The sequence below is a fragment of the Panicum virgatum genome, chromosome 5N, assembly GCF_016808335.1.
Source record: "Panicum virgatum strain AP13 chromosome 5N, P.virgatum_v5, whole genome shotgun sequence".
Taxonomy (NCBI): Eukaryota; Viridiplantae; Streptophyta; class Magnoliopsida; order Poales; family Poaceae; genus Panicum; species Panicum virgatum.
Window position 1 is genome coordinate 68,582,929 of NC_053149.1, and position 14,124 is coordinate 68,597,052.

Genomic DNA, 14,124 nt, shown 5'->3' on the forward strand with positions numbered 1-14,124 from the left:
GTACTCCCTCAACACCGGCCCCTTGGAGCGAATGAACTCGGCTATTATCACCCTCGTTCCCAAAAAAGAAACCTCCGAAACCATCACTGATTTCAGGCCAATTAGCCTCATCCACTCCTTCGCCAAACTCATTTCCAAAGTCCTGGCAATCAGGCTCTCCTCCCAAATAGATAAACTCATATCCATTTCACAAAGTGCATTCATCAAGAAGCGTTGCATCCAGGACAACTTCCTGTATGTACGCAATTTGGCCAGAGCCTACCACAAAAACAAAACGCCAGCCTTACTATTCAAACTCGACATTGCCAAAGCGTTTGATTCAGTTTCTTGGGAATATCTCCTCGAGCTTATGGAAAAAAGAGGTTTCTCCGTCAGGTGGAGGAACTGTATCTCCTTGATCCTTTCCTCTTCTTCCTCCTCGGTCATGATCAATGGCGTACCAGGCCCCTTTTTCCACCATGAACGTGGACTACGCCAAGGTGACCCTCTATCGCCCTACCTTTTTATCTTGGCAAATGATACCTTGCACCGCCTTTTTGATCTGGCCACTGAAGAAGGTGAACTCACGGAGCTTCGCGGAAGACACGCCTCTATTCGTCTGTCCTTGTATGCGGATGCTGCTGCTCTCTTTCTAAACCCACGCAAAGAAGAAGTGGACATAACCTTGGCAATCCTGGAACATTTCGGTGCCGCTACGGGCTTGAGAGTTAACTTGGCTAAGAGCTCAGTGGCGGCGATCCGTTGTGCTGAACTTAATCTGCAGACCATCCTTTCAATTTTTTCAGGAATGCGGGTTAATTTTCCATTATCCTACCTGGGCCTCCCATTAACGTTGGGCAGATTAAAGACGGTACATCTGCAAACAACTCTGGACCGAGTCAGAGCCAAACTTGCTGGTTGGCAAGGCAAGCTTCTCTCCGCTGGCGGCCGAAGAGAGCTAGTCCGGTCGGTCCTGTCCTCTATGCCGATCTACCTTTTAACCACCCTCAAAGTTCCCAAAGGTTTCATCAGAGAGTTGGACAAAGCGCGACATCGTTTCCTATGGGCGGGAGACCAAGAGTACCACAGAGGCAAATGTAAAGTCAATTGACCGACAACATGTTTGCCAACTGCTGCTGGCGGCCTGGGTATTTTGGATCTCGAACGCTTTGGAAGAGCTCTGCGGCTGCGTTGGCTATGGTTTAGCTGGACTAATCCTGAGAAACCTTGGTCCACCTCTGAATTGCCGGTGGACAATACTGATAGGTCTCTTTTTGCAGCCGCTACACGAGTACGGGTGAATAATGGAAAAAAGGCTCTCTTTTGGCATTCAAGCTGGCTAGATGGCCACGCTCTGATCAACCTGTTCCCACACCTATACAGACACAGCAGAAGAAAGAGGAGGACTGTGTATGATGCTCTCACGGATCACAGATGGATCAAGGACATCGCACATAATTTGACCAATGATCTGCTGTCTGAATTCTTTGGTTTTTGGACCAAAATTGGTGCTCAAAACCTGAACTTGGACTCCTAGGACGACAACCAGATTACTTGGACACCAACTGCCACAGGCATTTATTCGGCAAAATCAGCCTACAATCTACAATTGCAAGGCAAATGCAGATCGCCGGTGGCCAAAGCGATTTGGAAGCCATGGGGACCAAACAAATGCAAATTCTTCTTATGGCTCCTTTTACAAAATCGAATTTGGACAGCAGACCGGCTGATGCTACGGGAGTGGCCTAACTCATATTTTTGCCCCCTTTGCTATCGGAACCTCGAGACTGCTTTTCACCTGGTGGCCGAGTGCCCCTTCTCCAAACAGGTGTGGTCGGTGGTGGCAACCTGGCCCTTTTGCTCTAACCTCTCTCCAGACGGCTGGACTGCTGACCAAGACCTACAAAAATGGTTCAAACTTTTGACAACCGTCAGTGGCCACCAAGGAAAGGGACTCCAAACTTTGGTACTGCTGGTTATTTGGTCCCTATGGAAGGAGAGAAACAATAGAATTTTCAAGCAAGAGGAGCTATCGGCACCAAGATTCATTGCCCTGCTACGCGATGAAGTTAGGACCTGGATTTTTGCTGGTGCAAAACACCTGGATTCACTAGTTGGTAGTATTTTTATTGAGTAATTAGCCTTGCTTTATGGCCCTTCCAGCGATCTGCCTGGGAGGGATGCTGTATTTTGGCGCCTTCTCCTCTCTTATCAATGAATGCTGGACAATGTTCCAGGTCTTTCAAAAAAAAACAATTCAGTTAACCCTCCAAACAAAATATCGATTCGATTGACTCCTCAGCACAGTTCAAATTGGACCAAGTCACCCCCTAATGAACTTTGTCTTCATTTCCCCTCCACGTACAAGTTTTGTTTGGGTTTCAAAATTTGTTGGGTGACAGCTGGCATTATGTCACAATTTTATTTGTGAGAAATTGTCCAATTATTTTATCGACTAGAAGCATTCAACAATACTTCAACACTGTAGGTACGAATATACATGGGAAATAACAACAAAGAAAACAAAATATTTTTTCGAAAATAGATTATGATGCCTACTAATCCCCCTAAAAAGTTTTGAACCAGAAACATATATGTACATGGAGCATCAAATAAAAGACAAATCCATTAGGGGGTGAATAGGACCATTTGAATAGTTTGAGCTTAGAAAGAATCGATTTTTTTCTTTTTTTTGCGATTTCACAGTAACTCAGATACTCACAAGGTAGCACACTCACCCCTACGAACACACGCAAACCCTACCCTTATGAGCATCTTCGAAGACTGAGCCAGCAAATCCTCGAAATCACGCAAACCCTACCCCTATGAGCATCAAACCATACCCCTATGAGCATCTTCAAAGACTGAGGCAGCAAATCATTGAGATTGATAAAGTCACCATAGGTGCCTTGCTATCGACGGGAACGTCGCCTACCACTGAAAGCACAACGCCATCAAATCCTGAAATATTCGCTTCCACAGGAATTCGAACCCCGGACCTGAGATGCTACTAAGCCTCCTGTAACCACCAGGCTACATACCCTTTTGCAAATATTTTCCTCTCTTTTATGATCATTTTCCATTTATACAAGATTGTGTGTGCCAAGATAGCTAATCGAGACTTGGTACACCACTGAAAGGGTCAAATTTATTTGGTTTTAACAGTCGAATGACCTTTCTTATCCGATTTTACAGTTGAAGTTGAAAATTAGAATTTTTTTTGATAATTCGAGTGTGTAAACTGATTTTTCCCCTTCTCTTATTATTTGACACGCAGATCATATTCAAGGGCCTACCTGAGCTTCTACCTAAAGTGGCCATGGAGGACAGGACCGTGATAATCACTTCGGTGAACGAGGCATGGGCGCAGCCCGGCTCCCTGCTCGACCTCTACCTCGAGAGCTTCCGGAACGGTGTGGACATCGCGCACCTCCTCAACCAACTTCTCGTGGTCGCCCTCGACGCCCGCGGGTTCGAGCGCTGCAAGGCCGTGCACCCTCACTGCTACTTCCTCAACGCCACGTCCGTGGACATGAGCTCCGCCAAGCCGTTCATGAGCCCGGACTACCTGGAGCTGGTCTGGACCAAGCTCACCTTCCAGCAGCGCGTCCTCGAGCAGTCGAGCTCGGCTACAACTTCCTCTTCACGGCAAGATCAATCATACCCCCAAACACTTTCAGTCTCCATTTTTTCATTAACGAATCTGAAGAACAATCGATGGATGGTCGATCGATCAGGACTGCGACATGGTGTGGTTTCGCAACCCGTTCCGGCACTTCCCCGTGTACGCCGACATGAGCTGCTCGTCGGACGACTTCAAGCCGTCGCGCGCGCCGCTGGACAACCCGCTCAACACCGGGCTCTACTACATGAAGTCGACGAACCGGACCATCCAGATGATGAAGTACTGGAGGGCGGCGAGGGAGAGGTTCCCGGGGCAGCACGACCAGGCGGTGTTCGTCAACATCAGGCACGAGCTCGTGAGCAAGCTGCAGGTCAAGATCGAGCCGCTGGAGACCGTCTACTTCGGCGGATTCTGCGAGTACCACGACGACCCGGAGAAGGTCTGCACCATCCACGCCTGCTGCTGCATCGGGCTGGACATCAAGGTGCACGACCTCAAGGACGTCGCCGCGGATTGGAAGAACTACACCAGCCTGACGCCGGAGCAGAGGCAGAAGGGTGGTTTCAACTTTCAAGTGGACGTACCCGACCAGGTGTCGAGATTCCATGGGGTGGCGTAGGCCTTGAGACACGCAATGGTCTCAAGTGGGTAGTATTTCGCGGCCGGTACACTTGTAACATGATGGGCAGATGGAAAATATGAAATTTAACGCTGAGATCTAAATAAACTACTTAGGTCTATATGCTATCTAAACTCACTAGTAGTCTGGAGAAAATAGAAAAGGTGTATTCTGGTACACTTTAAACTCACGTCCTTATAATTTGAATGTTGGTGAGCCCTCGGATGTGTTAGGTTTCATTTTCAGATGTGATGTCATTATCTCTGATGAGGTGATAAGATACAATAAAAATTAACTAGACAGGCGCGCCCGCCGTGCGCGCCTGTATCAAAGTTTGATGTAAAGCAATATTAAAAATGTTATCGTATACAATTTTTAAAGCAACATTGTATTGATGTATGGAATGAAATCTGAAAGTTCCAGTAGATCGGCGTAGTAGTTTAAAGTCTGAGAGCACGCTAGATGTTCAGATAGTTTTTTTTAGTAATTCATTTTGTTATGTTAGTAGGTATATGTAACATCCCGCCTCCCCGAGACCGGGCCCGCTTACTTCTGGCAGCTTTATATGACATAGACTACCCTCACAGACCAACACCAGTCTTTTCTGTACACTTTGTCCTCACTCGTGCGCACCCGGGAAGAACTTTCCGGTCGGTCACCCATCCCGAAATTGCTCCAGGCCAAGCACGCTTAACTTTGGAGTTCTTTCGAGATTACCTTCCGGAAAAGAAGTTGCAACTTGTTGACATGATTATTCTATCAATCCAATTAAGCCCTGTGCCGGGATGTCACATCCTCACCCCCTTAAGAGACCGACGTCCTCGTCGGTCAATCCCAAGCCAGGAACGTACTCTCTTGGCCACATCTCGTACGTCCAGTGCCAACGGTCCCTGTGCGACGTCCGTGCGTCCAGTGCCAATGGCACATCCCAGATGCCCGCGCACTGACCCGTCATGTGTCCGTCCACATGCCGGTGGCATCTGCGCCCCCACGCGCCCGTCCACATGCCCGTGCACTTACGCCCGTACGTGCCCGTGAAACCGCGAGAGTCAGCTCTGATACCATTCTGTAACATCCCGCCTCCTCGAGGCCGGGCCCGCTTACTTCTAGCAGCTTTATAGGACATAGAGTACACTCATAGACCAACACCAGTCTTTTCTACACATTTTGTCCTCACTCATGCGCACCCGGGAAGAACTTTCCGGTCGGTCACCCATCCCAAAATTGCTCCAGGCCAAGTACGTTTAACTTTGGAGTTCTTTCGAGATTAGCTTTCGGAAAAGAAGTTGCAACTTGTTGACATGAGTACTCTATCAATCCTATTAAGTCCTGAGCCAGGATGTCACAGTATAGTTGATGGATTGTTTTACATTAATTATTGGTTTTGGTTGGGGAAAAAGATAATTAGCAATCAATGGATGATTCAATTATATTTTGCGAGTTTTCGAAGTGAAAGCAGAATCTAATAAATATTTAGTAGAGACTACCACATGTAAACGTAGTATATGAAGTGTGGTTATTATTTCCATATGTAGAAAATAATTAAGTATATTTTATGCATGGATTCTAACTGAATACTACGTGGGTACCATCTGAATAGCATGCGGACCCCACATGGGTTCTACCTGAATAATACGCGGGTCACACGTGGGTCCTGTATAAATAGAAATTCATTTTTTTATGTTAGTAGGTATAGTTGACGGATTGACTTACACTAATTATTGATTTTGCTAGAAAAAAGATAAATTAAAAATGAATGTATGATTCAATTATACTTTATGAGTTTATGAAATGGAAACAAAATCCAATAAATAGTAGAGCTACCACATGTGAATGTAGTATATATAATGTTTTTACTATTTTGGTATATAGAAAATAATTAAATATATTTTATGTGCAGACCTCATATAAATAGTATGTTGGTCCCATGTGGGACCCACGTACGGTTCATGCGGGGCCCATGTGGAACCCACCTAAACAGTACGCGGGTCCCGCGTGGGACCCACCTAAACAGTATGGGCCCGTGTGGGTCCCACCTAAACAGTACGGGTCCCATATGGACCCCGCATGAACAGTGGGCCCCCGACTCATGAGGATGCTCCAAATCTTGGCACATTAGTATATTATATAGACAAGAATTTTTTTCTCGGATATGCAGGAGAGCTGAGAGCTGCGTATCTTTGTATTAATAGGTTCGAGAAAAGGTTTTACAAAGCGCAGTGCCTGAACAAGCTCAACTTTTTTTTTAACGAACCAGCAGGGAAGATCTGCCAAAGACATGAAAGTTCAGCTTCTATTACATGAAGGCTCAACCAAAGACAGAAAAGGAAAAAAAAAACGCAACAACTCGCAAAAAAGGCAACCTAACTTCTTGGCCCCTGATAGCACCATAAAGAAGAACTGGGGTTTCGTCAATATGAAACCAGCCCGGTAAGTGAGAGATCAACCATTGATAATAGATATCATGTGAGAAAAAATGGACCGTTTAGATAACACATGTGGTCTTGCTTTTCCCAGATGAAACTACATAGGCACCAATCCAAACACAAAATACTCCCATGCTTATTTTCCCTATGAAACAACAAAAATACAAGAATTCATTAGTTGAATGCTCTTTTGCAGATAGGAGTGCAAATAGGTGCACCTAAGGGTATCCACCGTCCCTCTTTAGTCCAAATGTTTATACTGGTTTTTCAAAGTGTGGGAGCTCATTTTGAGAAACAATATCCATTTCAAAATGGATACCCTAAGGGACACCCCATTTACACCTTTATTATTTGCACACATGGCACTGTTGGAAACAATATCCATTTCAAAATCACAATAAACTCACATTTCAAAATAATCCTAAATATACCTTCGAATTAATCTACTAGGCAGTGGAACTTTCGAGTCAACTAGCAATAATAATACAAACCTAAATCATACCCGGTTTGCGTGGACTGTACTAAGAAATTTAAATTAAGTTAGTCGCATATATAAAACCTTGAGGAGGAGGTAAAATATCCGGATATATTGAAATAGTCTCTCAAGCAAATAGCACAAGGACAAGACAACTTGCCCAAGGATAATTTTGATGCCAACAAACATTTATTCATGCCAACGTCAATCGGACAAGCGGTCCTACTCCTAGCCTTGGAACCATTGGTTGGGACCTCGTTATTCGCCGATGTTTTTGAACTTCACATCAACTGGTCCTATTCTTGAAGTGTGCATATATATAAATTAAATGTGCGTGTCTTTGTCGGTTATAATTTGTCTGTTTTGCGTTCAGAAAAAAAAAGAATATTCGTGTTATCTCGCTCCAATATAACTCATGGTATACAATAAAAGTCTAGCCGGGAACTTTCCAACCAATCGTGTAGGAACGAAGGGATCAGAAAGTCTGGGTGGCCACACATGTTTCCGTATCAACACTCAAAGCGGCCGGGCTAGCTAGCCGCCTGAAGCTGCGCCGGTCTTCCTCCGATCGCTACACCTACACGGGACACGGGGGAATACATGAAACGCCCAAGCAGTGACGCGAGACCCCTCGCGCGTCAAACCGTTGCGTGGCCTGGCGGAGCTCGCATCCTATTGGTTCGTCGGGCGTGTGTGTCTCGCCTGACAGCGAGACCAGGCACTAACAGGATCCATGGAGCTGGGCGTTTAAGTAGAGACCACCGGATGGACCGGTTGATAATTAGCAGCTTCAGCTCGCGATCGAGTTCCAAAGAGGCAAATCGGTCGAGCCGTCAAGCGACATGAGCCTGGGGCTTGGGAGCCGTAGTAAGGTGGGCGGCAGCCATGCGGCGGCGTTCCTCCTCGGCGTGGCGCTGCCGACGGCGCTTCTCTTCCTCCTCGCGTCCGACCGCCTCGGCGAGGGCCTGTCGAGCATCTCACGCAGCTGGGGCAGCGCTGGAACGACCCAGCTACCGGCTGCTGATGCTGCTGGTCCTAACCAAAATCAAGAGGTAACCGTAACGCAAACTCTATCATGTTACAGGGAGCTTATTAGCTCTGTTTTACGGAGTACTTCGCAAAGAGTTTGCCTAGCTAACCCAAACTTGAATTGTTTTAGTTATTGTGACTTAATTAAGTCTAATAAAAAAACATTTTACTATCTAAAATTTTCATTATGTCCTTTTGATCCCTATACAAAATATTTAGCCGAACATTTGAGGCCTTTTTCATTGTGACCTTCTCACAGCAGGCCAAGAAAACTCCCGAACCCTTGCCCCACTTGTACACGGGGGCCCGTCGCCTTGTGAGTTAGGCCGGACCTCAAACCATGCTTTGAAAAATGGAAACAGACGATGGTATTTTTTTACCCCACGGACCGGAAATTCGCTCCACACGGGAATCGAACCCCGGCCGCGGGGGTGCCGCTAGTGACCTTAGGCATTTGATGGATTTTTAAATTTTACTTCTTCTCTAAACAATGCCCCAAACAGCCCGGGCCGGTACACATGGCGGGCCTATGAGACAGCAGGCCGAACTAAGCTAGCCCATCTTAGCCCAAATACTAGTGCTTTCGTCAGGTCCGTTTGCCATACGTTACTCCCTCCGTCCCAAAATAAACACAATTCTTTGACTTTTAGAAACTATGTTTGACCGCTCGTTTTATTCAAATTTTTTATGTAAATTATAAGACAAATAAAATATTATTAAAATATCATTAGTGATGTAATAAGTCATAACAAAAGTGATAATATTTGTAAAAGAAAGTTGAATAAGACGAGCGGTCAAACACAGTTTCTAAGAGTCAAAGAATTGCGTTTATTTTAGGACAGAGGGAGTACTTGTTTGACTACTCGAACCCAAACTGTATGCTCATTGAATATATTGAAAAGTACGAACCACTACTGGCGCGTTTAGTTCCCAAAAATTTTCACCTCGAAATTTGTGACTTTTTCTTTGGACACATGCATGGAGCACTAAATGTAATTAAATAACAAAACTAATTACACAGTTTGGATGTACACGATGAGACGAATCTTTTGAGCCTAATTAGTGTATGATTAGCCATAAGTGCTACAGTAACCCCACATGTGCTAATGATGCGGTCAAAGGCCTCAAAAGATTTGTCTCGCGGTTTCCAAGTGAGTTCTGAAATTAGTTTTTTAATTAGTGTCCGAAAAGCCCTCCCAACATCTGGTCAAACCGTTGACGTGACACCCAAAATTTTTTTGTTTGGGAACTAAACGGCCCCTTGATAGTAGAAATCTTTTTGACCAAATCTCGACGAGAATTAATTGGTGGAATTTTGAAGTCCAAACTACTTACTGTATAATTTTGACACAATGCATGTAGGTCGAGTTCGAGGGCCTCGCTGAGCTGCTGCCGAAGGTGGCCATGGAGGACAGGACCGTGATCATCACGCCGGTGAACGAGGCATGGGCGCGCCCTGGGTCCCTGCTCGACCTCTACCTGGAGAGCTTCAAGAACGGCGAGGACATCGCGCACCTCGTCAACCACGTCCTGGTGGTCGCCCTCGACACCCTCGGGTTCGAGCGCTGCAAGGCCGTGCACCCTCACTGCTACCTCCTCCGGGTGCAGGCAACGACGACGACGAACATGAGCTCCGCCAAGGGGTTCATGTCCAGGGACTACCTGGAGCTGGTCTGGACCAAGCTCACCTTCCAGCAGCGCGTCCTCGAGCTCGGCTACAACTTCCTCTTCACGGCAAGATCGATCGATCATCATGCACAGACCTCTGAACCATTTTTAATTTCTGAATTGATGAAACTAGCTAGATCTGAAGAACAACGAGCGCGGTGCAGGATGCAGACATGATATGGTTCCGCAACCCCTTCCGGCACATCGCGCTGTACGCCGACATGAGCTGCTCGTCGGACGACTTCAAGCCGTCGCGCGCTCCCATGGCCCAGCCGCTCAACACGGGGCTCTACTACATGAAGTCGACGAACCGGACGATCGAGATGGTCAGGTACTGGCGGGCGGCGCGGGCGCGGTTCCCCGGGCGGCACGACCAGTCGGTGTTCGTGATGATCAAGGGCGAGCTCGTGAGCAAGCTGCAGGTGAGGATCGAGCCGCTCGACACGGTGTACTTCGGCGGGTTCTGCGAGTACCACGACGACCCGGACAAGGCCTGCACCATGCACACCGACTGCTGCATCGGGCTGGAGAACAAGGTGCACGACCTCAGGGACATGGCCGCGGACTGGAAGAAGTACACGAGCTTGGCGCCGGAGGAGAGGAAGAAAAGGAAGGGCGAGTTCAAGTGGACGTACCCGGACAGGTGCCGGAAGTCGTCCCACTGGCGCAAACCTCGATAGAGGCGCGCGTTCGGCTTATGATCTATTTTCAGCTTATTACGGTTTCGATTTATTCTCTCTCGTGGAATATTATTGAATTAGCCGAAATATACACACACACACATTTTTTTTTTGAAGGTCACCGGGAGGGGAGAGTGTCCCCACCTGAATTTCTGCAGTGGCCCTGAATGGCCCATCAAATGCTTAAAGAGTTTTACACACACACATTTGTAACATGATGTAGATTCCTGGGCTCGGCTCAAAAATTTATCGGACGTCTCTGATATCGGCTCCAAATCCGAGCGATGAACGCTGCACGTCTGAGTCTGACAAAAGGCCAGAGGGTGACGGAATCTTCATCAGATGATTCATGATTATGCGTCAATATATAACTCGATACTGATCCTCCGGATAACCTATCTATCGCCCGCTGCTAGCTGCGTGGCCAGCTGGTTTCTGCAGGACCGCTGCCAGAGCTAGCGAATTGGAACGCTCGCGCGCTCGCCGAGTAGTAGGGTTGGTGAGTTGATTACTTGATTGGCATTGGCAATGGCAAGGAGAGCGAGATAGCCATTGGCGGCGGGGCACTGGTTTTGCCTCGGGCACTGTTCATTCGCGGGTCAAACTGGCATTGCGTTAGTTGCGCCCACCCGTACGCACATGCGTGCGTGCAAATTGTGGGCTTAAACTACTTACTGATATACTACTACTAGATGTCTAGATCAGATATAAGAGCACGTACAACTACTCCCTTTGTTTTTATTTTTTGTTTTTATTTACATATCGTATAAAATTTGTTGTAAGTTAAATTTAATAACTTTGCCCAAATCTATATAGAAAAATGTATTAATAACTATGCTATCCAACATATACAGTACTATCAATATTACAAATTTGGTATTTATAAATGTTGTTATTTTTGTTTATAAGTTTGGTTAAAATTTACGAAATTTGATTTACGATAAATCTAATACGATATAAACAGAGTGAGTACTCGGCTAACAACTGCATCTTAGATTCTTAATTGTCTCATAAAAAGTCCACAGCGACCTGTTCGTCCTATAAAAACGACAAGTCGGCAAGACAGAGGAGAGAATCAGAGACATGTTCTCTTAAAACGGGAGAGGTAGGTTGGGACGAGGTGTGGAAGAGACGAACAGTAGCATAGTATATATGCGTGTGCGTACGATCTCCAGGCTTCTGCAAGATCCAGTCATCCAGATCGAGTCTTAGGTGCAGATACAAGTATAGATAGAGCGTTTTCGTTGCGGTTGCAGTTTCGACGACCCGGAGGCGATCGGCATGGGGTTTGGTGGCAAGGAGCTGGGCAGCCACCTGGCGTCCTTCCTCCTCGGCGCGGCTCTGCCCACGGCGTTCCTCTTCTTCCTGGCGTCCGACCGCCTCGGCGAGGGCCTGTCCAGCATCTCCATGAGCTGGGGGAGTCGTGGGACGACCGGGCAGCCGGCTGCCCCGCCGGCTCAGGAGGCTCGTGATCAGGAGGTAAACAATCCAGTGTAGATTCAACTCTACAACAATTGCAACCTTACATTGGATATATTTTTGGTGGCTTATGATCATCGATTGCAACCTTACAACAAGCAAACTTGTGGCGTCCATCTATATATCCTATATAGATGGAATGCACTAAGCATCGTTAACTCTGATTCTAATGCAACCACGTGAAGCCACATCATCACTTAAATCTAAACTATCAAATTTTCATCATATTTGTTGTCCTGTATGTTCGATGAGCACACCTGATAAAGGAACCTCAACAGTCAAACTTTTCATTTATTAATTAAATATTGCTATATCTAACATACATGTGTTAAAAGGGAACATATCTGGTGAAAACCGCACCTCCGTGAAAACCCGTGCAAACCACGATAATAAAGTTGTCTAAATTCACCAAAAAAAACCACACATGTAGATGATATGTTGATACACAATCTTGTAAAATAATTTGTCCAAACTCGACTTCGTTTGTAAGATATAAAAATAACAAATTTCAAGCCAGAAGCTGTCCAGATGATTTGTTAGAAATTTGTTATTTTTATATATATCTCGCAAAAGAAGTCGAGTTTGGACAAGATATTTTGCAAGATTGTGTATCATCATATCATCTACATGTGTGATTTTTTTGGTGAATTTAGATGATTTTTTTACCGTGGTTTGCACGGGTTTTCACGGAGGTGTGGTTTCCACCATATATGTTCCCGTGTTTAAAATCCCCTCTATTTATTAACTCTGCCCCCAGGTCGCCGGATTCGCGGGCCTAGCTGAGCTGCTCCCGAGAGTCGCCATGGAGGACAGGACGGTGATCCTCACGCTTGCGAACGAAGCATGGACGCAGCCCGGCTCGTTGCTCGACATCTACCGCGAGAGCTTCAGGAACGGCGAGGGCACGGAGCGCTTCCTCGACCACGTCCTCGTCATCGCCGTCGACGCCGGCGGGTTCGACCGGTGCAAGGCCGTGCACCCTCACTGCTACCACCTGGACGTGACGAAGCCGACCAACCTGAGCTCGGCCAACAGGTTCATGACCAAGGAGTTCCTCGAGCTGGTGTGGCTCAAGCTCTCCTTCCAGAAGCGCATCCTCGAGCTCGGCTACAACTTCCTCTTCACGGCAAGATGATTTTTTCCAGATTAAGACTCACGATGAATCGTTGAATTTGCATTATATTGGCCTCCTACGATATGGTAACTTTTTGGACCTTACCATTGATATAGATCATGCATCGTTTACTTGCAGGACGCCGACATCTTGTGGTTTCGCAATCCGTTCCGGCACATCTCCGTCTACGCCGACATGAGCCTGTCCACCGACTACTTCATGGACACATTTGCTCCCCTGAACAACGAGCTCAACACGGGGTTCTACTACATGAAGTCGACGAACCGGAGCATCGAGATGATCAGGTACTGGCGGGCGGCGAAGGCGAGGTTTCCCGACGGCAGCGAGCAGGGGGTGTTCAACAACATCAAGCACGAGCTCGTCAGCAAGCTCCAGGGCAGGATCGAGGCGCTCGAGACGGCCTACTTCAGCGGGTTCTGCGAGTTCCACAACGACCTGAACAAGGTCTGCACCATGCACGCCAACTGCTGCATCGGGCTGGCAAACAAGGTGCTCGACCTCAGGGATAAAGCCGCGGACTGGAGGAATTACACGGCGCTGACGCCGGAGGAGAGGAAGAACGGGGTCTTCAACAAGTGGACGCCCCCGGCTAGGTGCTGGAAGACAATCGGTTGGAACGTGTAAATTGTCGTTGACGAGTCTGTCCTAATTAGAAAGTGCGAAATCCCGGGCCAGATGACATGCATGCCCACTACTCCATAATAGTCTCACATGAGGTACATAGATCTGATAATGGGCCACCCTGCCCCGATGAACCCAACTCGATCCGCCAGAAAAAAAAAAACTGACCTGATGAACCCAACTCGATCCGCCAGAAAAAAAAACTGACCTGACGAATGTATGGGTAGGCGAAATTTACAACCCAAGATTCAAAAATCTTACCTGATCTAAACATTATACATGAAAAATTAGATTTTACCCGACCATGTACCGGGTCAGGCTTCGATCCAAAAATCTGACCTGATGTTTTCTTTTGATCCGACCCGAACATGATCTGACCCGATGGATG

The 14,124-nt window shown here is 46.9% G+C and overlaps 2 protein-coding genes and 1 pseudogene across 2 annotated transcripts; all 3 read left to right on the forward strand.

The window, feature by feature from the left end:
* Window positions 1-431: 431 nt before the first annotated feature.
* Window positions 432-4,357, forward strand: LOC120675103 (annotated as a pseudogene).
* Window positions 4,358-7,697: 3,340 nt separating this feature from the next.
* LOC120673620 (uncharacterized protein At4g15970-like) lies at window positions 7,698-10,750 on the forward strand. The gene is made up of 3 exons (XM_039954557.1): window positions 7,698-8,176; window positions 9,516-9,887; window positions 9,986-10,750. Exons 1-3 carry the CDS (start codon window positions 7,967-7,969, stop codon window positions 10,499-10,501), a joined length of 1,098 nt encoding a protein of 365 aa, XP_039810491.1. The 5' UTR covers window positions 7,698-7,966; the 3' UTR covers window positions 10,502-10,750.
* Window positions 10,751-11,782: 1,032 nt separating this feature from the next.
* On the forward strand, window positions 11,783-13,840 carry LOC120675104 (uncharacterized protein At4g15970-like). Its single transcript, XM_039956194.1, has 3 exons — window positions 11,783-11,980; window positions 12,738-13,106; window positions 13,233-13,840. The coding sequence occupies exons 1-3, from the start codon at window positions 11,783-11,785 to the stop codon at window positions 13,737-13,739; spliced, it is 1,074 nt and encodes a 357-aa protein (XP_039812128.1). The 3' UTR covers window positions 13,740-13,840.
* Window positions 13,841-14,124: the final 284 nt, after the last annotated feature.

Bases quoted from the DNA above. Each gene is read 5' to 3' on its own strand.
- LOC120673620 (XM_039954557.1), top strand. From the start codon at position 7,967: ATGAGCCTGGGGCTTGGGAGCCGTAGTAAGGTGGGCGGCAGCCATGCG. The intron at 8,177-9,515 runs GTAACCGTAACG...CAATGCATGTAG, and splicing joins GTCCTAACCAAAATCAAGAG to GTCGAGTTCGAGGGCCTCGC. The intron at 9,888-9,985 runs GCAAGATCGATC...AGCGCGGTGCAG, and splicing joins GCTACAACTTCCTCTTCACG to GATGCAGACATGATATGGTT.
- LOC120675104 (XM_039956194.1), top strand. From the start codon at position 11,783: ATGGGGTTTGGTGGCAAGGAGCTGGGCAGCCACCTGGCGTCCTTCCTC. The intron at 11,981-12,737 runs GTAAACAATCCA...CTCTGCCCCCAG, and splicing joins AGGAGGCTCGTGATCAGGAG to GTCGCCGGATTCGCGGGCCT. The intron at 13,107-13,232 runs GCAAGATGATTT...GTTTACTTGCAG, and splicing joins GCTACAACTTCCTCTTCACG to GACGCCGACATCTTGTGGTT.